At 45.8% G+C, this 24,078-nt stretch overlaps 1 protein-coding gene across 1 annotated transcript in view; it reads right to left on the bottom strand.

Annotated features, from left to right (window-relative positions):
- Positions 1–12,227: 12,227 nt before the first annotated feature.
- Positions 12,228–24,078, bottom strand: part of ANXA9 (annexin A9) — a 48,318-nt gene continuing 36,467 nt past the window's right edge. The window contains exons 10-12 of the mRNA XM_040332386.1: positions 21,892–21,950; positions 17,691–17,813; positions 12,228–12,716 (exon numbers count right to left, since the gene is read on the bottom strand). Of these exons, the coding sequence (XP_040188320.1) occupies positions 12,654–12,716; positions 17,691–17,813; positions 21,892–21,950 (245 nt within the window). The 3' untranslated portion in view covers positions 12,228–12,653. The remainder of the gene's footprint in view (positions 12,717–17,690; positions 17,814–21,891; positions 21,951–24,078) is intronic.

The following is a 24,078-nucleotide window of genomic DNA, read 5'->3' as shown; positions in this document are numbered from 1 at the left end:
GTGCATGCAAGGTACGGAGTTTCCGTACGGCGACTTTAGCGTAAGGCTGCTCCTTCTCATAGTAGGAGCACCCAATGCTAAAGTATAGCCGCCCTTCCCGCTCGTGAAATTTAAATTTCACGTCGTTTACGTAAGTGATTCGTGAATGGCGCTGGACGCCATTCACGTTCACTTAGAAGCAAATGACGTCCTTGCGACGTCATTTGCCGCAATGCACGTCGGGAAAGTTTCCCGACGGAGCATGCGCTGTTCGCTCGGCGCGGAAGCGCGCCTAATTTAAATGATTCCCGCCCCCGGCGGGATCATTTACATTAGGCGCCCTTACGCAGGGCTAATTAGCATAGCGCCCGCGCAATTTACGGAGCTACTGATCCGTGAATCGCGGGCAAATCGAAATATTTGCGTGGGCGCAGAGCAAAAATCGTTGCCCTTTGCCCACGCAAATATTGCGCGGATCTACCTGAATCTGGGCCAATGTTCGGGGAGGGAGGAGGAGAAAGAAGGCATAGGCTAGGGTGACCAGACATCCTCGGTTTCCGGGGACAGTCCCCGGATTTAGGACACTGTCCCCGGACCTGGTTTGTCCCAGTTTTTTTCCCCGGATTGGATTTGAACAGGGGCTGGTGCAATTTCAAAGACGGTCAGGGGCTGAATTACACCCCCCTGCTCTGCCGCTCCTACTAGCTTAGGGGGGGTGTATTTTTTCCATTATCTGTGCCCCTTTGTGATGATCATGTGCTGGTTGGCGCCGAGTGAATATTTCTTCAGTTTCGGGCGCATGCCCATTCCGCTCCGCTCGCATGTTCTTCTACTTTGGCTCAAGTCCCGGCCAGCCGACTGCCTGCTTATCTCCTTGCCTTCCCTGGTGAAGTGATCTTCCTCCGCTCTCTACCCAGTAGTAGCCGGGGACGGAGAGTAAGACTCAACAGGCTGTGAGACGGGCGGCGGCGGCGGCAGGCAGAGAGTCGCTGATTGCCTCCATTACTATTAAAAAAAAAAAATATGTCCCCGGATTTAATTTAAAAAATCTGGAGCCATATTCTCGTAGATCGGCGCATATTTAGTCAGGCGTAGCGACGGCTTAACTTGGAGAGAGCTGGCCCATATTCCCGGACCACATGCGCCCTACGATGCGCTCGCGTAACTTAAATGTGTCGGCGTAAGCAGGCGCAAGTGACGGTAGGAGGGATGTGGGCGTGAAGCATTCTAATGAACCGTGACCCCATGCAAATGATGTCCAGACCGAACGGAGCATGCGCCGGACGTGCCCCGCCCTCTGCGCATGCGCAAACCAACATTAGGCGTAAATCCCCGCTGAGTTGGGCCGGCCCAGTGCATAAAAGCGTCACCACATGCGCCCAACGAGTGCAAAGTGACTCCATTTATTTCTGTTGGTGGTGTGAGATCTTGGAGCGTTCACTTTGCAATGCCTGGACCCAGGAAGGAAAGAAGGAAGAAAAACTTCACCCAAGATGAGAGGGCCATTATTGTCTCTGCTATGGAGAGATATGATTCTCGTCTCCATGGTGCAGACTAGGGATGAGCTTTGCGTTCGATACGAACGTATGTTCGACTCCAACATCGGTCGTTTGAAACTCGAACAAAACGGGTCGTTCGCGCCAAATTCCAGTGACGCAAAACGTCCCATAATTCACTGCGGCGTTGAGCGCTGATGATTGGCCAAGCATGCTGTATGTCCCGCATGCTTGGCCATTTACAGCGCGCAAAAAACGAAGATCCATAATTGGCCAAAGCCAGGCTGGGGGATTAGTACATGCCCCACACTATAAAAGACAGCCTGCACGCCGGCCTCGTGTAGTGTGTTCCGGCTTTGTTAAAGACAAGTCAGACAGACAGTTAGAGATAGAGAGATAGATAGAGACCTCGGGCCAGATTCACAAAGAGATACGACGGTGTATCTCCTGATACACCATCGTATCTCTGACTTACACTGGTCCTATCTATGCGTCTGATTCATAGAATCAGGTACGCATAGATATGGCTAAGATCCGACAGTGTTACACTGTCGGATCTTATTTTCAATTTGAAAATGGCGCCGGGGGCGTTCCCGCTGATTTACGTTGAATAATATGTAAATCAGCGAGATACGCAAATTCACGAACGTACGCAGACCCGACGCAGTGTCCTTACGACGTTTCCGTAGCGGCTTTCCCGGCATATACTTACCCCTGCTTCTATGAGGCGCAGCCAATGTTAAGTATAGCCGTCGTTCCCGCGTCGCTTTTAAAAAAATTTACGTCGTTTGCGTACGCCGATTCAGAAACCAGCGCGTCGCTAGTTACGCTCACGTCGAAACCACTGACGTCCTAGTGACGTCAGTGGGAGCAATGCACGCCGGGAAATTCCGCGGACGGCGCATGCTCATTTAAATCGGCGCGGGAACGCGCCTGATTTAAATAGTACACTCCCCCTAGCCGCGGAATTTGAATTCCGCTGGGGGATTTACGATCCGCCGCCGCAGGTTTGGAGGTAAGTGGTTTGTGAATTACCCACTTGCCTCGCAAACTTGCGGGAGCGGATCTTAAATCAGGTAGATCGAGCGGATCTAAAGATCCGCTGATCTACGTGAATCTGGCCCACAGTGTCTTTTCTACCAGATAGATAGATAGATAGATAGATAGACAGATAGATAGATAAATAGATAGATAGATAGAGCAGGAAGGCTAGTCAGTATAGTTAAATCTACAGTTTGTAGAGAATATATTCACATCCCTAGGAGTTGTCAATATATTTATAAACTGTATAGCTCAGCTAGATCTGCTATTAGTATCTGTCAGGCAGGAGATTGTTCTACATGCAGCGCTCTAACGTGTTGTATTGCCTGCATTAGGGATTAGCTTTAAAATATTAGTCTGTGTTATTCAACGTGTGCTAGTTAATTACACATACACGCATTACCTGTTACTGCACGTGTGCAATTTATTTGCACAGAAAGGCAGTCGCTGTTAATGCAACTGGGCTATTGAATTGCACAAAAACGCAGTGGCTCTTACTGTGCGGGTGCTGTTTAATACCACCTAAACGCAGTTGGTGTCACTGCGTGTGTGCTGTTACATAGCACTTGAGCGCAGTCGCTCTTACTGTGCGGGTGCTGTTTAATACCACCTAAACGCAGTTGGTGTGACTGCGACTATTTTGTTACATAGCACTTGAGCGCAGTCGCTCTTACTGTGCGGGTGCTGTTTAATACCACCTGAACGCAGTTGGTGTGACTGCGACTATTTTGTTACATAGCACTTGAGCGCAGTCGCTCTTACTGTGCGGTTGCTGTTTAATACCACCTGAACGCAGTTGGTGTCACTGCGACTATTTTGTTACATAGCACTTGAGCGCAGTCGCTCTTACTGTGCGGGTGCTGTTTAATACCACCTAAACGCAGTTGGTGTGACTGCGACTATTTTGTTACATAGCACTTGAGCGCAGTCGCTCTTACTGTGCGGTTGCTGTTTAATACCACCTGAACGCAGTTGGTGTGACTGCGACTATTTTGTTACATAGAACTTGAGCGCAGTCGCTCTTACTGTGCGGGTGCTGTTTAATACCACCTGAACGCAGTTGGTGTGACTACGACTATTTTGTTACATAACACTTGAGCGCAGTCGCTCTTACTGTGCGGTTGCTGTTTAATACCACCTGAACGCAGTTGGTGTGACTACGACTATTTTGTTACATAACACTTGAGCGCAGTCGCTCTTACTGTGCGGTTGCTGTTTAATACCACCTGAACGCAGTTGGTGTGACTGCGACTATTTTGTTACATAGCACTTGAGCGCAGTCGTTCTTACTGTGCGGTTGCTGTTTAATACCACCTGAACGCAGTTGGTGTGACTGCGACTATTTTGTTACATAGCACTTGAGCGCAGTCGCTCTTACTGTGCGGGTGCTGTTTAATACCACCTGACTGCAGTTGGTGTGACTGCGACTATTTTGTTACATAGCACCTGAACGCAGTCGCTCTTACTGCGTGTGTGCAGTTTACTAACACCTGAACGCAGTCGGTGTGATTGCGCCTGTTTTGTTACATAGCACCTGAACGCATAAATATGGCTGGAAGGACAAAGAGAGGCAGAGAGTCACGAGGGCAAGCAGGCTCTGCATCTAGAGGTAACGCTGGTGGTGGATGTGGTGCATCCTCTTCAGCACGTGGCCGTGGCCGCTCGTCCTTCTTTTCGGGAGCTGGCCGCGTTGAGCCTCAACATGCAGAGAAATTAGTTGAGTGGATGACCAAGCTGTCCTCATCCTCCTCATCCTCTCTCACACAGACTGATCATAGTTTGTCTGGCAAAGCAGCTGCCAAGGCGTCCTCTACCCTCTGCACAATGGCATCACACAATCCTTCCCTAGTCCCACCGTGTCCTCCTGAGGAGTCGCCCGAACTGTTTCAACACAGTGTTGGGTACATGCTACATGAAGATGCGCCGCATTTTCGAAGACTCCGATGACGGAACACAGATAGAGGAAGGCATTGATGTGAGCCCAGGGAGAGGGGGTGGCCGAGAGGGACAACAATCTGGGAGTGATGTTCCCCCAGCTGGAGCATACTGCCAGGTTTTCGACAGTGATGATGAGGAGGGAGGGGATGATGAGGTCATTGACTCTACCTGGGTGCCTGATAGGAGAGAGGAGGAGGAAGAGGAGGAGGAGGACGAGGCACAGTCACATCTCCAAAGAGGCGGGATGCCCTCCAGGGGTCAGCTTAAGGGCAGCACACCAACTGCATTACGTGGCGCTGCTGTGTCTCAACGGTACAGCAAAAGTTCTTTGGTGTGGGCCTTTTTTGAAACATGTCCATCAGATCGTACCTTTGCTGTTTGCAACATATGTCTCAAGCGTATCTCGCGTGGCCAAAACATCACCCGCTTGGGCACCACATGTTTGTCCAGACATATGTCGAGCTGCCATGCAGCTCAATGGCAAGCATACCAGAAAGACCCACACCAAAGACCGAAGCGGACCTCCCCTTGCCCTTCTGTGACCTCCAACCCCACTAGACCCCCAGTCCTCTCTGAAGCCTGCACCGAAGGTGTAGAAATAGGTGTGTCACAACGTAGTAGTGGTAGTACATGCAGGCAATCTAATGATAGTAACAGACAAATTTCCCTGCCCCAGCTGCTGCAGCGCCGAAAGAAGTACGCTCCCAGCCATCCACATGCCCAGCGGTTGAATGCTAGCTTAGCAAAATTGCTAGCACTTCAACTGCTACCTTTTCAGTTGGTAGATTCTGCCCGCTTCCATGAGTTTGTGGAATGTGCAGTACCTCAGTGGCAAGTACCCAAACGCCACTTTTTCTCCCGGAAGGCGATTCCAGCTCTCTACCGGCATGTGGAAGGCAATGTCCATGCCTCGCTGGACAGGGCGGTCAGTGGTAAGGTGCATCTTACCGCTGACTCATGGTCCAGCAGGCATGGACGGGGACGTTACCTGTCTTTTACGGCCCATTGGGTGACTCTGCTGGCAGCTGGGAAGGACGCAGGGCAAGGTACAGTAGTTTTGGAGGTTGTTCCGCCACCACGCCTCCAAAACACTACTACTGCTTGTGACACACCTCTCTCCTCCACCCCCTCCTCTTCTTCTTCCTCTGTGGCCTCTTCCTGTGGTGATGTTTGCTCAGAACCAGCCGTTCTCCGTAGGCGTACGAGGGACTACGCAGGAATGCAGGCCAAGAGATGCCATGCGGTGCTAGAGCTGGTGTGCTTGGGAGACAGGAGCCACACTGGGGAAGAGGTTCTTTCAGCTCTGCAGGGGCAGGCTCAGAGGTGGTGGACGCCACGCCAGCTGAAGCCTGGAATGGTGGTCAGCGATAATGGCACCAACCTCCTCTCTGCCCTGCGACAGGGAAAACACACCCATGTTCCCTGTTTTGCGCATGCTCTCAATTTGGTGGTGCAGCGGTTCTTGGGCAGGTACCCGGGCTTACAGGATGTCCTGAAGCAGGCCAGGAAAGTCTGTGTGCATTTCCGGAGGTCATATAATGCCACTGCTCGGCTGACAGACCTCCAGAGGGAATACAACCTGCCCAAGAACTGCCTAATCTGTGACATGCCCACCAGATGGAACTCTACGTTGGCCATGCTGCAGCAGCTGCACACGCAGCAGAGGGCCATCAATGAGTACCTGTGCCAATATGGCAGCAGAACTGGCTCAGGGGAGCTTGGTTTTTTTTCACCACACCAGTGGGCCTTGATCAGGGATGCATGCACTGTCCTGTCACCATTTGAGGAGGCCACGAGGATGGTGAGCAGTGAAAGTGCATGCATCAGTGAGACTGTCCCGCATATTCACATGTTGGAGCACACCCTACGTGGAATAATGGACAGGGCCCTTGAGGCAGAACAGAGGGAGGAAGAGGAGGACTTCCTTACCTCTCAAGGCCCCCTTTATCCAGACACTGTTCCTGCTTGCCCACCTAGAACACAGGAAGAGGAGGAGGAGGAGGAGGATTGTATCAGCAGCATGGAGGTGGAGCCTAGCACTCAGCATCAACAGCAGCAGTCTTCAAGGGATCATTTACAGTCCCAAGGAACACGTGGACTTTTACGTGGCTGGGATGAGGTGGCTGCGGATCCTGTCGTCCTCAGTGACCCAGAGGACTGTGCCCCGAATGCCTCTGCAAACCTACGCTGCATGGCCTCCCTGATCCTGCAAAGCCTGCGTAAGGATCCTTGTGTACGTGCTATCAAGGAGAGGGATCATTACTGGCTGGCAACTCTCCTTGATCCACGTTACAAGAGTAAGGTAGCGGACCTTATGTTGCCATCGCAGAGGGAGCAGAAGATGAAACTTCTGCGGGAGGCCTTGCAGAAGGGTCTGTGCAATGCGTTCCCAGAACCGGGGGGATTACCAAAACCAGGCCCTGGACAACGTCTTGCTGAGGCTTCGGTGAGTCAGAGAAGGAGCGGTGGAGAAGGTGGCCGTCTGACCGATGCGTTCAGACAATTTTTTATTCCGCAGCCCCAAGGTCTGACCGGTTCCAGCAACCATCGCCAGCGTCTGGTTTACATGGTCCGGGAATACCTAGCGGCAAGATCCGACTTGGACACCTTCCCCACGGAAAATCCTCTGGCTTACTGGGTCTTGAGGATGGATCACTGGCCAGAGCTTGCACAGTACGCAATTGAGCTACTGGCTTGCCCTGCATCCAGTGTTCTTTCAGAACGCACATTCAGTGCTGCTGGAGGCTTTGTGACCGATCACAGGGTGCGCCTCTCCACCGACTCTGTTGATCGACTGACCTTCATCAAAATGAATCAGGCTTGGATCAACACCAGCTACCAAGCACCTGATGCTGATGTTACTGAATAAGAATTTTTTGTTGAAATGTCAGATCCCTTTGAGACTGCTGATGCTGAGTGACTGTCCTGTTATGCTGCTGATGGAATATCCTTCTCCTCCTCACTTTTCTTGCTGATAGCTAGTAAGAAATTTTGTTTTTCTGTGCTCCGCCACCAGTGCCTAAGGCCTAATTTTTCTGCACCTGTTTAACAGGGGCGTCTAATAACAATTTTTGATGCAATACTTTGCACGTGGCCTAAAGCACAATTTTTGTGCCCCTGTGTAACAGGGGCATCTAATAACAATTTTTGGTGCAATACTTTGCACGTGGCTCCTTGTTGCGCTCCAATTACAGATATTGGGAGGGGTTGCAGTGTTGTGTTGTGCCTACGGACAATTTTTTGTGCCCCTGTGTAACAGGGGCGTCTGATAACAATTTTTCATGCAATACTTTGCACGTGGCTCCTTGTTGCGCTCCAATTACAGATATTGGAAGGGGTTGCAGTGTTGTGTTGTGCCTACGGACACATTTTTGTGCCCCTGTGTAACAGGGGCATCTAATAACAATTTTTGATGCAATACTTTGCACGTGGCCTAAGGCACAATTGTTGTGCCCCTGTGTAACAGGGGCGCCTAATAACAATTTTTGATGCAATACTTTGCACGTGGCTCCTTGTTGCGCTCCAATTACAGATATTGGGAGGGGTTGCAGTGTTGTGTTGTGTTGTGCCTACGGACACATTTTTGTGCCCCTGTATAACAGGGGCGCCTAATAAAAAATTTTGATGCAATACTTTGCACGTGGCCGACTCGTTAAAGCCCACACACGACCATTTTTTACAACATTAAAAATTACGTTAAAAACGTCAAACAATTTGAGCATGTTCTAAATTTTTAATGCCCGTTTTTTACATCGTGAAAAAATCTCTGGAGCCCACACACGATCGTTTTTAATGACATAAAAAAAACGCCATTTTTTACAACCCGAAAAACGGTCGTGTGTACGCGGCATCAGGTATTTGTGCTCGTGGTAAATAAAGAAGTATGAGGACTTATTGGAGTTGATTATCTGTAAGGTGACCAGATTTTTAAAATGAAATCCGGGGACATTTTTTTTTTTTTTACTAGTAATGGCGCTGCTGCCCGCCTCACAGCTTGTCAAGTCTCACTCTCCGAGTCCCGGCTACTACTGGGTGGGGAGCGGAGGAAGATCACTACGCCAGGGAAGGCAAGGAGATAAGCAGGCAGGCCGGGACTTGAGCCAAGGCAGAAGAACATGCGAGCGGAGCTGGATGGGCATTCACCCGAAACTGAAGACATATTCCCTCCGCTCCGACCAGCACATGATCATCAGAAAGGGGCACAGATAATTGAAAAAAATACACCCCCCTAAGCTAGTAGGAGCGGTGGAGCGGGAGTGTGTAATTCAGATTTTTTTTTTATTCTGCACTGACTGTCTTTGAAATTGCTTCATTCCCCTGTTCAAATCCAAACCGGGGACAAAACTGGGGACAGACTTGGTCCAGGGACAGTGTCCCCAATGCAGGGACTGTCCCCGGAAACCGGGGATGTCTGGTCACCCTACCTTAGGCCAGGAAGGTTTAAGTTTGGTTTAATGGTTATGTAAAAAAGGTATTCTATGCATTACGTTGTATGTTGTGATTTGTATTTCATTTGTTGTAATAAAAAAGGCTGCTATGGCCGATCAACTCCAAAATGAAGATGTGTCGTCTGGTCAATCCCTGGGGAGAAAAGGGGGGGGGGGGAGGGGTTGAGGAATGGGGTTTTGGCTGTGTAACTTTACAAGAAACGAGAGCCTCAGTACTCTGCACATCCCTTATGCCGCGTACACGCGACCGTTTTTCATGTCATGGAAAAAAACTATGTTTTTCTCTACGTTAATCCTCTCAAGCCTGCCTTGCATACACTCGATCGTGATAAAAAATGCTCAAGCAAAGCATGGTGATGTACAACACGTACAACGGCACTATAAAGGGGAAGTTCCATTCGAATGGCGCCACCCTTTGGGCTTGATTATGCAAATTTTCCTTCTCATAACTTGCTTCTGAGCATGCACATTTTCCCCCCCGTCAAAGCCTACAAACGACCGTTTTTCACAACGTGAAAAACTTCGAGAAAAATTAGAGCATGTTCTAAATTTTTAATGCAAATTTTTATCGTCGAGAAAAATGCTCTGGAGCCCACACACAATCGTTTTTAATGACCAATTGAAAAAACGGAATTTTTCTAGTCATGAAAAACGGTCGTGTGTACGTGGCATGAGTTTTATTATCTATAGGAGGCTTTGGTTATAATGTATAAGGTATTTGTGCTTGTGGTAAATAAAAGAAGTATGAGGACATATTGGAAACTATTTACTGAAGGCAAATTGACTGTGCACTTGCAGTTGCTCCAGAGCATAGTAAGCGGGTTAAAGCTCTGCTGACTTCCATCAAAATGCTATTTTTTTTATTTCCTTGCATGTGATTGGGTTATCTTTGCATACCTCCCAATTTTTTGAGATGGGAATGAGGGACCCCTATCAGCAAAAGTATACCAGCATAGGACACACCCCTTGCCACGCCCCCTTAAAGGAGAATTGTACAAAAAAACAAGGTTGGTAAACCCACAAGTGCTTTTTTTTTTGCTTTTTTTTGTTTTATTTTATTTATTTATTTATTTTTATTTACCACTACTATTCCTTTATCTTGGCTTTTGGAATTTACAAATGCAGCAATTTAGAAATTAAATGAGAGGTTTAGCACTGGGAAACACTTTGATAGATAAAAAGTGCATTTTATATACAACTCTATAGATCAGTCCAAAATGAGGGACAAATGAGGAATAATGCCGCGTACACACGATTGTTTTTTGTCTTGTAAAAAAACATTGTTTTTTCTCATGGGGAAAAAAAACAAAGTTTTTCAAACTTCATTTTAAAAAACGACGTTGCCTACACACCATCGTTTTTTCAAAATGCTCTAGCAAAGCGCGGTTACGTTCAGCACGTACGGCGGCACTCTGTTCCATTCAAGCTCGCTTCATAACTTGCTTCTGAGCATGTGCGGGTTTAAAAACGTAGTTTTAGCCTACACACGGTCATTTTTTATGACGCAAAAAACGACGTTTTGAAAAACGACATAAAAAATTGAAGCATGTTCAAATTTTTTGTCGTTTTTCAGAAGACATAAAACGACGTTTTCCCCACGTTTTTAAAAATGTCGTTTTTTTTCCATCACAAAAAACGACCGTGTGTACACGGCATTAGAGACATTGCTTCAAATCAGGGACAGTTGTCTTTGCAAAGTGAAGCTTTACCTCATTTACTAATCTTTGGAGCAACTGTACTTGCAAAGTCTATATGTCTTTCGTAACTCCACCTTATTATGTCCCCAGGACCAAGTATAGCTACAATACCATTTCTGAAAAACAACAAGAAAAAAGTCTTATGAAATATCATTTTAATGTAAAAATAACAGTGAACACCACACTGCGGTACACCATTGTTTGTTGTGTACCAGAATAACACCATCTGTGCTGGTCAGGTCAATATCAGGAGTTTCAGGTTCAAACGTATTTTTGACAAATAGGGATGAGCTTCCCACCGGGAAGCTGTCAAAGCCAACAGCCAATCATAGGCAGCAGAGGCATTTCCCGTCCCTTGTGTACGTGCGGCTGCAAGGCAGGAAATTCCTCTACCGCCTATGACTGGTTGTTGGTTTTGAAGGCTTTCCAGTGGGATAGCTCAGGCAGGTTTGGACACATGTCACTGAGCTTGTCTCTATTGGTGAACATCTCAGGTCAGATCCTAATGCTGATGGATTCTTAAAGCGGAGGTTCACCCTAAAACTTTTTTTTTTTAAGTACCATCCCATCCAGCATACTTGCGTCAGCTATAGTATGTTTGTTTTTTTTTTGTTTTTTCGCCGCTGTATTTACCGTTTAATCGCTCAGTTTCGTTTCAGACTCCCGCGGGGAGTAGGCGTTCCTATGAAGAGGGGAAGATGATTGACGTCCGGCTATGGCGCGTCACGCGTTCCGAAAATAGCCGAAATTATTATGAATTTTTAACAGCAAATGTGGTTTTCGTTCAGGAAAGTCCATTCACTCCAAAATTAACCACTTGCCGACCGCTGCACAAACATTTACGTCGGCAGAATGGCACGGACATGCAAATGGGCGTATAGATACGTCCCTTTAAATTTCCCCTTCTGCAAGCTCCGTGACCATGTAGCGGGACCCGCGGACTCTGTGTCCGCCGGTGTGTCCCACGATCGTGTCACGGAGCTGCAGAATGGGGGGATGCCTGTGTAAACAAGGCATCTCCCTGTTCTGCCTACAGACAGGACAGCGATCTACTGCTCCCTGTCATCAGGAGCAGTGATCAGTGTCGTGTCACAGCAAGCCCCACCCCCACACAGTTAGAATCACTCCCTAGGACACACTTAACCCCTTCATCGCCCCCTAGTGTTTAACCCCCTTCCCTGCCAGTCACATTTTTACAGTAATCAGTGCATTTTTATAGCACTGGTCGCTGTATAAATGACAATGGTCGCAAAATAATGTCAAAAGTGTCTGATGTGTCTGCCATAATGTCAGTCACGATAAAAATCGCAGAACGCTACCATTACTAGTAAAAAAAAAAATTATTAATAAAAATGCCATAAAACAATCCCCTATTTTGTAGACGCTATAACTTTTGCCCAAACCAATTAAATGCTTATTGCCTTTTTTTAAACAAAAATAGGTAAAAGAATACGTATCAGCCTAAACTGAGAAAAAAAATGTTTTTTTTATAGTTTTTTGGGGGATATTTATTAAAAATATTGCTTTTTTTTCAAAAAACGTCTTTCTATTTTTGTTTATAGCGCAAAAAGTTAAAACCGCAGAGGTGATCAAATACCACCAAAAAAAAGCTCTATTTGTGGGGGGGGGGGGGGGGGGGGGGAAGGACGCCAATTTTTGTTTTGCAGCTACGTCGCACGACCGTGTAATTGTCGCTTAAAGCGACACAGCGCCAAATCGCAAAAAGTGGCCCGGTCATTTGGCAGCAAAATCCTCCGGGGCTGAAGTGGATAAAGCAAGATGCAAAAGGAGATGGATGGAAAATGTTTCCTGAACGAAAAGCAGAGAATATGGTTTTTAGTTTGGAAGTCTCTTTGTACATATATTGTATACCTTTGGGATTCTATTCAGCTAGCAGGTATGGGTTACATTTTCAGGGCTTTCAAATGACATTAGCTTATTGGCCAGAAGGAATGTTCTGGAAAAACAAATTTTCTATAAGTGTTCGAAAGAAAATCAAATTGTGTATGGCCAGCCTTCAACCGAATAGATACATCTCTGTGTAAACTGTATTTTCAGATATCTTCAGCCCTGCACAACAGTAGCAATGCTGATCTGTAGTCTCCCTTGGTATCACTCTGAAAGAAAAAAAAAATTGTGCTTTTTTACAAAATTCAACCTTAAAACAATTTATTAATACTAGGGCTGCCTAGGGAATACTAGGGAACTGGGATATACATATTTAAATATAAATGTCTGATGAAAATTGTAATGTTACTTTTTAATATTAGACATACGTGGGTTTGTAATTTTTTTTTTTTTTTTTTTTAATAAAAACTAAATAATGATCAATAAAAAAAAATGTTGTTGTTGTTGTTGTTATTATTATTATTATTTTTTTTAAAGATATTTTTATTAGGTTTAAGACAAACCAACAAACAGAAAGAAACATAAAAAAACAACAACCTGGTCATAAACGTTAGGCAATACATTCAAACGAAATAAATGTTATTTAATTGCAAAATATAATGTATTGTTTATACCATAAAAAAAAATTGCTGTGCGCCTCTAAAGTGTTTGGGTTTGACATGAAGAAAAGGTGGCAACCCTAATACAGCCAGAAGAAAACTATTTCATTTTCATTCTCTAACTGGTACTTGTATTGACTACTAGGGGCAATACATATGCTTTGAATAAAGTGAATGATGAGCGCAAAAAATTGATGAATAGTGCACATAGAGAAAAATAAAATATGAATGTGAAACGTCCACTGTGAAAAAGATCTCTTAAATAAAGAGAAAAATACACCAAGGTGATACATTCATCAGTGCCACTGTGGTAAGAATACAGTGGGTGATGAGCGCAATTAATAAATAGTGCACATAGTGCAATAAAATTATTAAAACATTTATATATAAAGAATATATATAAAATAAATCCAATATGAAACAAGCAATGCTCTATGGTGAGAGGAAATAAATAAACCAATGTGATGAATTCATAAAGGAAAACCACTGTGCTTTAAATATGAAACAATATAGCAGTCCAGTGTATAAGCAAGATCTGAAAATACAACAATGAATACAAAACAGTTGTGACAAAAGTTCATATATGACAATTCCTATGTCAATGGAAAAGGAGTGATGGAATATCCCAAATGGTGACTAAGTGTCCGTGTATACGTGATGGGACAATCCTCATATGCAGCTGGGCTCACACAGCACTTACCTCACCAACATGTAAAAACAGCATGGTATCTCCTTAGATGGGGTACGTCCCGGGAAACAATTCCTCCTCAACTTTCTCCCTGCTATGTCAACAGCTGCGGTCCTGTAGATTTCAGAAACAGCGTCCTTCTCGCTGTATGTGCGGCTACGGTCTTCACAAAAATGGAGGCTCCGTGTGCAAAAAGCACTCGAGATGACCCAAAATAAAATGGAAAAGGCTCCAATGGTGAAGTATTTCTAAAAAGATTTTATTTAAGTCCAAAGAGTAAAAACAAAACAATGTTCAGCTTGTACAAAGCTTGAACAATAAACGTGCAGCGAAAAACCGGCTGTGTGAACGGGCTGATGCGTCCCATCCGGTCACGTCTTAGAGGCCTTACGCGTTACGTCACGTGTCGTGACGTAACGCGTAAGGCCTCTAAGACGTGACCGGAAGTGACACATTTTTGTGAAGACCGTAGCCGCACATACAGTGAGAAGGACGCTGTTTCTGAAATCTACAGGACCGCAGCTGTTGACATAGCAGGGAGAAAGTTGAGGAGGAATTGTTTCCCGGGACGTACCCCATCTAAGGAGATACCATGCTGTTTTTACATGTTGGTGAGGTAAGCGCTCTGTGAGCTCAGCTGCATATGAGGATTGTTCCATCACGTATACACGGACACTTAGTCACCATTTGGGATATTCCATCACTCCTTTTCCATTGACATAGGAATTGTCATATATGAACTTTTGTCACAACTGTTTTGTATTCATTGTTGTATTTTCAGATCTTGCTTATACACTGGACTGCTATATTGTTTCATATTTAAAGCACAGTGGTTTTCCTTTATGAATTCATCACATTGGTTTATTTATTTCCTCTCACCATAGAGCATTGCTTGTTTCATATTGGATTTATTTTATATATATTCTTTATATATAAATGTTTTAATAATTTTATTGCACTATGTGCACTATTTATTAATTGCGCTCATCACCCACTGTATTCTTACCACAGTGGCACTGATGAATGTATCACCTTGGTGTATTTTTCTCTTCATTTAAGAGATCTTTTTCACAGTGGACGTTTCACATTCATATTTTATTTTTCTCTATGTGCACTATTCATCAATTTTTTGCGCTCATCATTCACTTTATTCATATCATTTGTTTGATGTTATTGCAATCTAGATTTGAGCAGCATTATTATTTCACTTTAATTTTATTGTTTAATTTTCCACCCCTCACTTTGGAGTATTGGCTAGCGCTTCAGTTCCCCCCTTTGTATTAATACATATGCTTTATGTAAAGGAAAACTATAATATTTAGGGTAATTTTATTCATTTTTAAGCCTCATTTACGTGGGCGCTGAGGCCTGTAGTTTGTGAATGGGCTATGTGGCTTTATGCGGCTTTAAGTCACTAAGTGCTGCATGCAGGAGGCCATTGTATGTGCATGGGGATACAGATGCTGCAACTCACCCCAGTTTGACAGGTGTGCAGGTGAGCAGCCCCAGAGGTGCAGTGTCTGTAGTTAGGGCTGCCCTTGCACCTGCGAACCTGTCAACTTGGGAAAACGGCTGGTTGGTTTGGTTGTTAGGATGCTAGCCGCATACAGCATTATTAGTTGCTAGGACACTGGCAGTGTATGACATCATTGGTTTCTAGAATACAGGAAGTACACAGCATCATTGGTTGTTAGGACACTGGTAGTGCACGGCATCATTGGTTGCTAGGATGCTGGCAGTGCACGGCATCATTGGTTGCTAGGATGCTGGTAGTGCACGGCATCATTGGTTGCTAGGATGCTGGTAGTGCACGGCATCATTGGTTGCTAGGATGCTGGTAGTGCACGGCATCATTGGTTGCTAGGATGCTGGCAGTGCACAGCATCATTGGTTGCTAGGATACTGGCAGTGCACAGCATCATTGGCTGCTAGGATGCTGGCAGCACACAGCCACATTTGTTGCTAGGACACTGGCTGTGCACAGCATCATTGTTTGCTAGGATGCTACCAATGCACAGCATCATTGGTTATTAGGATACTGGCAGCACACAGCATCATTGGTTGCTAGGATGCTAGCAGTACACAGCATCATTGGTTGCTATGACACTGGCAGCACACAGCTTTAATGGTTGCTAGGATGCAGGTGACCAGGCAGTACAGTATCATTGGTTGTTATGGTGCAGGGGGCTACCTGCACCATAACAATAAAAGACGCTGTGCGGCTCAGGGGCTGAACACAACAAGAGCTGAACAAATGTCCAGCACAGACAGACAATCAACCGTAGTACAGCCACCACTGGGCCTCCATAAAAGCCACCTGAGGCAGCCACCTAAATTGGCCTTATGGGTGGTGAGGCACTGGGTGTAGTCCCCTTGCTCATCTATTGCTCTCTGATCAGAAGGAGATCAGAAAAGGAGGTTCCATTGTCTGCATTGCCCATAGCAGTAAGCTCTGCTGCTTCCTTTCTAGAGCAGGCTGCACCCTTACTGCGAGGATTGACTGCTTAGGTCTAGGGGGAAGTAAAAACACTTTTATTTGCCCAATCCTCCACTCCTCTGGCAGACGGCACTCGCCTACGCTTTGGCAGTGGACTGTCTCTCGTTATCAGGATCTTAGACCACTTGAGCAAGGGGGAGAAGATGCTGCAGTGGCTGGTCTAGCAGTGTGGAGGAGTGGAGGATCAGGTAAGTAAATCTTATTTTAGATTTTCAAGTTTCCAAGAGTTGGGCATTAAGAAGCTGTCTGGAGCTTGTAGGCTATTGCCTTCAAGGGGAATGTTCTGCTACAGTAAGTGAGCTTAGACGGCCCAGGCTAGGTAGGAGTTAAGTTCTTTCCGCCAGTTTTTCCGGGCTTTTTGGGTCCTGCCTGCCTTCCTAGTTGAGATTTATATATATATATATATATATATATATATATATATATATATATATATATATATATATATATATATATATATATATGGGAAACCCAGGCTACAGGGCTATTCTGTTGAGAGCACCTGGAAGAATGTAATCGTCATCTGCCACCCCAAGGAATTTAGCAGTTATGGATACTACCAGTTTTTGACTCACACCTTTTCAGGTATGCCTGGGCAGCCACATAATAGTTAGGTAATGGAATGAGATTTACTTAAATGCTGTAATGTTTCTGAACTGTTTAAAGTTCTTGAACTGTTGTTGAGCCTGGTCTGAAATTACTCTACTCTAAAGGGGTGCAAGGTGGTACACTGCTTATCAGAAGAATGCAGCCTTTAAAGCACACATGTGGTATGAAGTAAGGCCACTAGCCACTAGCTCAGCAGGAGAGTTGGAGTGGTAAGCAGTGGATAACCAAAAACTTGTTTGAAGTGTATAGCAGCCGGTCATGAAGCGTGTTACTTGGCAAAGGTTACAAATCCTCCGGTATCAAGAAGGTCGGTACTCTTGCTCCCTCCCTAGTGGTCAGTTCCCCTAAATTAACTGGGACCATACCTGCTGTATGGAGACCCCGTGTACCTAGCCGAATTGTACTGGTGAGCTGAAGGTGTTAATGTTGAGTATGCATGTGGTCCGCGCTGGTGCTCGAGGGGACCCCATTCTTTCACTGGGAGTGAGGTGGCAGAGCTATGTTGGACTGATGAAGAGGGCATGGGCTCAGCAGTGTCCCTCTTACTTGCAACACTTAAAGGATAAGTTCACCTTTGGGAACATGTTACACCCGATTTTAAAGTGGAACATGAACATGGCCCCGCCTGGTTCTAGATATTAATGAGCGCGTACATGCGAGAAAGGTCCCCCACGTGCATGGCGAGAAGGCCTCACCCACACTCACCCACATTCTGATCAGGAGAATAGAATAGGAAAAGATCCAGCATGTGTCATGGCCTTAGTTCCAGTGTTGTAAAAATATAAAGTACCTGAATAGATGAGTAGAGCGATTTTCCATATTTCCTCCTATACGCCACTCGGATGCTCAGCAAATCCTCTTCACTCCGAGAAATAAGGATGCGGGTAAGAGCCTTGTCGTCTGTTCCCATACCCTGCCCGAGGACACAAGATGCTTTAGAAATCACTTGCATACTGCATTTGAAGGATACTGATCATACTGTATACTACCCTATAAAATGCTGATGGAATTTGAAGTAGACGTTGTTTGAAGATTTACTGGACTGATACTACTGACATCCTCCTTTACATGTTAGTTGCCTTGCTGACTCTGGCTTTAAAGACCAACTCCGTGGGGCTGTGCCTGCACTGCATGGGTCAACTGCTTGTTTTTGTCTAGGACTGGAGAATGGAGATATATTACCTAATCCTCCAATCCTCCCCACACAAGAATGGTCTCTGTGGTTTCTCGCTCACCCCCCCCCCCCCCCCCTCATATGGCCTAGTGGACTTACTTTTGCCATGGACTATTCCTGACGTCCTCAAGCACATAGACCTGCTCTGGACGTGAGGACATCGGAAAAAAGTCAAATTTTTCTCCACTTCCTTGTTTCCTCTCTGTATTCTCTTGAACTTCCGGGTTTTCGAGCGCGTTCACTACAGCTACGTCACGGCATCAAAGGAACTACAACTCCCTTGAGGCTTAGCAGCATCGCGCATACGCAGTGCCGCTTTTTAGCTGTGTCACATAACGAGAACGGGCCTAGTTCTCGATTCTATTTCTCGCTTGGATTAGCACACGCCGCCCACTTTACACTCCCATTCCCATCTCCCCAGCAAGCCCATAGCATAAGTAAACAAATACTAGTAACTATTTCAATGGAGCAAATAAGGGGGCGGAGTTAAGGCAGGGCTGTGCTGCTGTGATGGTCCTTCAATACAATAAGAAGGAACGGGAGGCGGAGCTACAGCATCTTAGACACGCCCGCTGCTCCTCTGCCTCCCGTGCCTGTGAACGTACACAGTGTCTCCCCACAGGGATGTAATCCCAAAGGAGGGGGCGAGCATGCTGACTAACCCCCAGCCAGAACGGCTCGGATGATGGGGGCAAGCTTACTGAGGAGAAACAGGAAGTGAGAAATTTATAGAAAGAAAAAAAGCATTTAGAAGGAAAATCGAAGGAAAAGGTGAAACAACAGTGCACTAGCTTTAAAGGAACCTATTTAAAAAATAAAAAACAAACCTTTAGTATCACATTAATGCAACGCACATTAACACCTGGCATAACGCACATAAACCCTCACCCAGAAATGCACCACAACAATTTATTTTTAATTGTATGCCCCCTCCTTTCCTATACATTTAAAAAAGTGCCCGAGCTCTTACCCTCTCTATGCTCCAGCGCTGTTCCCAGCTTTCTACCTGGTCCAACACCGGTGTTTCTCCAGCTCAGCCCATCGCTGACACATCCCCCTAAGGGTTCTGGAATCACAGTACGCCAGGACCTAGTGGCACTCACATCATGTCATTACATGAGTGCTGCCAAGTACGGGAAGAATGCCTACCAATCACCGGAGCAAGTACCAGTAACGTCATCAGACCTGCTAGAAGACTGCAGGATTTTTTTTTTATTTGTTTTATTTTTCTTCAAAAGCCTGGAGGGGTTTCAGGTGAGGGGGTGGTGATCATATTTACCCCACAATGCTGGAGTTCACTTTTAAATTAAGAAATCCAGGGGGTCACCATTACAGCCAGGCTACTATTAGGTGACCAGATTTTTTTTATTAAAATCCGGTAACATATATTTTGTATTACTAGTAATGGCGGCAATCAGCGAATCTCTGGCCGCTGACCGCCTCACAGTATGTCAAGTCTAAGGCCCCTTTCACACCTGCGGACCATATGTCCACTTTTTCATCCATCCGTTTGGTCCCTATGAGATTGCGTGTGTCAGCGGATAAACATCCGCTGACACCCGATCTCGTCCGCCTCCGCAATGATCTGATTCTCCAGTGGAAGAAAACCCTATTTTTCCTTCCGTCTGCGGATCGGATGAACACGGACATACAGTCCGTGTTCATCCGATCCCCCCATAGGAGAGAGCGGAGAAAAGACAGGGCAATCCCTGCACAGTGTGCGGGACCGCCCTGTCATCCGCCGGCTCAGCGGGGATCAACGGAGCGATCCCCGCTGAGCTTTCGGTGGCGGATCATTACTGATCCGCCCTGTGTGAAAGGGGCCTTACTCTCCGGGCCCCGGCTACTACTGGGTAAGGTGCGGAGGAAGATCCCTCCGCCGGGGAAGGCATGGAGATAAACAGAAGGCGGCTGGCCGGGACTTAAACCAAGGCAGAAGAATATGTGAGTGAAGTTGGATGGGCATGTGCCCGAAACTGAAGAAATATTTCCTCCGCTCCGACCAGCACATGACCATCAGAAAGAGGCACAGATAATGGAAAACAAATACAGTACCTAAGCTAGTAGGAGCGGGGGGGGGGGGGGGGGGGGGTGTAATTCAGAATTTTTATTTTGAATTCTGCACTGACTGTCTTTGAAATTGCCCCAGCCCAGTGTTGCCAACCGTCAGTATTTTTACTGTCAGCCAGTAAAAAACTGGCACTTTTCTCCTGGTTTGGTTGGAGGCAGGTCTGGCAGAACATGTGTGACGTCATGGCGCAAGGGAACCTGAGCGGAGCAGACGGAAACCTTGGCCCAGATTCACGTAGGAGATACGACGGCGTATCTCCAGATACGCCGTTGTATCTCCGAGTCTGAGGCGTCGTATCTTGGCGCCTGATTCAAAGAATCAGATACGCCAGAATTTGTATAAGATACGACCAGCGTAAGTCTCCTTACGCCGTCGTATCTTAACTGCATATTTACGCTGGCCGCTAGGGGCGTGTACGCTGATTTACGCCTAGAAATATGTAAATCAGCTAGATACGCCTATTCACGAACGTACGCCCGGCCGTCGCAGTACAGATACGCTGTTTACGTAAGGCTTTTTCCGGCGTAAAGTTACCCCTGCTCTATGAGGCGAAGATGAGGCATACCAATGTTAGGTATGGACGTCGGAACAGCGACACATTTTTCACGTTTTACGTTGTTTGCGTAAGTCGGTCGCGAATAGGGCTGGGCATCATTTACGATCATGTCGAAAGCATTGGCTTTTTGCGGGTTAATTTGGAGCATGCGCACTGGGATACTTTCACGGACGGCACATGCGCCGTTCGTAAAAAGCGTAATTTACGTGGGGTTACAATAAATTTACATAACACACGCCCACATCTTCCACATTTGAATTAGGCGGGCTTACGCCGGCCTATTTACACTACGCCGCCGCAACTTTGCGAATACTGCACTTGCCTGTAAAAGTTGCGGAGGCGTAACGTAAATAGGATACGTTACGCCCGCACAAAGATGCGCTTTCCTACGTGAATCTGGGCCATTGTGTGCAGGTCTGCAGGATGGGAACAAGGGTGCCTAGCCTCATTTCTTTTGCTATCGAAAATAAAATAAATATGTTTTTGTGCCCTAATTTCTACCTTAAATTACATTGATGTTTGCATATCGTACTTGTTTGTAGACTTACATCTGGTAACCCTGGATGAATGGGAACCAAGCCAACGCTCAATACATAAAATCCGAAAATAAGCCCGGGTCTTATATTAATTATGCCAACAAAAGACACAGTAGGGCTTATTTTCGGGGTAGGTCTTACCATGTAATGTTTTGTCTTCTCTCCCCCTCTCCCTCCCTGCCTATCAGTAATCCCCAGTGTGAACTGAGTTAAAATGCTTGTACAATCCTATAATCCACTCTATTACAGTATTATATAATGTACAATGTGTGCGTTTCTGTAATATAATTGTGCCAAATACATTTGTTATAGCGACGCTCTGCATTTTTGTTACCCGCCGGAGCTCTCTTCCCCGCAATTATATTACAGAAACACACACATTGTACATTATAAACTACTGTAATATAGTGGATTATAGGATTTTACAAGCATCTTTAACTAGGGCTTATTTTTGGGGTAGGGCTTATATTGCACCCCTTTTGGAAAATAACGCTAGGTCTTATTTTCAGGGTAGGTCTTATTTTTGGGGAAACAGGGTATATCTAAAATAACTTCTCCTTTGGGTGCAGCCACCTTTAAATAAGGTAGCATTATATCCTTATGTTACACTTTTATACATAAAACTTTTTATAGTGCGAAAAAGATAGTAATCACCTTCAAAGAGCTGTGCAATTTGTCTGCAAAATAAAGGGGAGTATCCTTAATTACAGCCGCTGTGAGATTGAAAAAATAGAAAATAAGACATATGAAATTACGTTTGTATTTCAGTAAATAAAAGTTTATCAAGTTTTTTTCAGTACAAATATAGTAACTTCATCTTCAATTGTGGTCAATGCATTATTAAACAGAATAAATACATACTGTGCCCAGCAGTTAAGGGTGACTCCCAGTGGCGGCACAACTATTAGGGGCGCATGGGCACCGCCCCCCCCATCAATGCATCCGGCCCTCTAATCTACATGCAGGTTGCCGGACACATTGATTCCAATTGTAGGGGGGAGGGGGGTGTGTTTTTTAAGAATGTGATTAGTGATGTGATTAGTGCCAGAGGCTCTAATAGGCTTTAAAAAAGGGTGGGCTCTGGGTCCTGAGCCCACCCAGTTGTGTGACAATAGCGAATGAATTTTCGCTATTGTCACACTGATCCTCCTCCCGGCCAACCAGGAAGCGGGAAGGAGGGAGGAGACAAGCGGCGGAAGCCGCTATGATGCCGAGGAGGAGACGCAATGGAAGCCGCCACCCATAAGAGCGCTGCCCACCCGGGAACCTAGATGGGGGTAAGAGCGGATGACCGACCGACTGCCCGGGGGGCGGATAAACCAACCGAAAGCATGGGGGGGGGGGATTTGCTGACGGCCGACCGGGAAGGGGGTTGTTTGCTGCCCCCCCCCCCCCCACAAAAAAAACCCCAATGGTGACTCCTATATAATATAGACTTATATGTAGCAAGCTGAAGCCTGTGTTTACAAGGCCTTAGTGAGAAATCTCTCTGAAGCAGCCTTCCTCGAACATGGTTCCATGGAGCCCTAGGGTTCCTCCTGAGGTTGCTAATTCATTCTTTAACAGTGAGCACTAATAGCTTGTTCTTTTACTTTGTTGAGCCTGCAGATTTCTAGGACCAAAAACATCTGGCAAAGCTAGCAGCAAGGTACCATTAAAACTTCTCTATTTGTTTCCCATGTAAGTAACCACTGACACTAATGGTTATGTTTGCTGTATTTAAGTTTTTCCCACTGATCACCAATGTAGGGAACATTCTTCCCACTGATCACCAAAGTAAGGAACATTCTTCCCACTGATCACCAATGTAAGGGACATTCTTCCCACTGATCACCAATGTAAGGAGCCTTCTTCCCACTGATCACCAATGTAAGGGACATTCTTCTCACTGATCATTCTTCCCACTGATCACCAATGTAAGGGACATTCTTCTCACTGATCACCAATGTAAGGGACATTCTTCCCACTGATCACCAATGTAAGGAGCCTTCTTCCCACTGATCACCAATGTAAGGGACATTCTTCTCACTGATCACCAATGTAAGGAACATTCTTCCCACTGATCACCAATGTAAGGATCATTCTTCCCACTGATCACCAATGTAAGGAACATTCTTCCCACTGATCACCAATGTAAGGAACATTCTTCCCACTGATCACCAATGTAAGGGACATTCTTCCCACTGATCACCAATGTAAGGGACATTCTTCTCACTGACCACCAATGTAAGGGACATTCTTCTCACTGATCACCAATGTAAGGAACATTCTTCTCACTGATCACCAATGTAAGGGACATTCTTCCCACTGATCACCAATGTAAGGAACATTCTTCCCACTGATCACCAATGTAAGGATCATTCTCCTCACTGATCACCAATGTAAGGAACATTCTTCTCACTGATCACCAATGTAAGGAACATTCTTCTCACTGATCACCAATGTAAGGAACATTCTTCCCACTGACCACCAATGTAAGGAGCATTCTTCCCACTGATCACCAATGTAAGGAACATTCTTCCCACTGATCACCAATGTAAGGAACATTCTTCTCACTGATCACCAATGTAAGGGACATTCTTCTCACTGATCACCAATGTAAGGAACATTCTTCCCACTGATCGCCAATATAAGGGGCAGTCTTCCTACTTATCACCAATGTAAGGGACATTCTTCAGCCTATTGCATTAGGGTTTGCACCCCAAAGCTCAAAACACACATGCCTTTTTTCTGAAACCTTAGCTGCATGGGCAGTGAATGAATGGGAAGTGCTCTGTGCTGAGTGGCTTCCTGTTCATTCAGAAACTGAAGCATAGTAAACAGTTTACTGTGCTTTAGTTA

The sequence above is a fragment of the Rana temporaria genome, chromosome 13 (genome assembly GCF_905171775.1).
Source record: "Rana temporaria chromosome 13, aRanTem1.1, whole genome shotgun sequence".
In the NCBI taxonomy this organism is placed as follows: Eukaryota; Metazoa; Chordata; class Amphibia; order Anura; family Ranidae; genus Rana; species Rana temporaria.
Note: the sequence above shows the minus strand (reverse complement) of the source record. Positions and strands in the feature narration are given on the sequence as shown.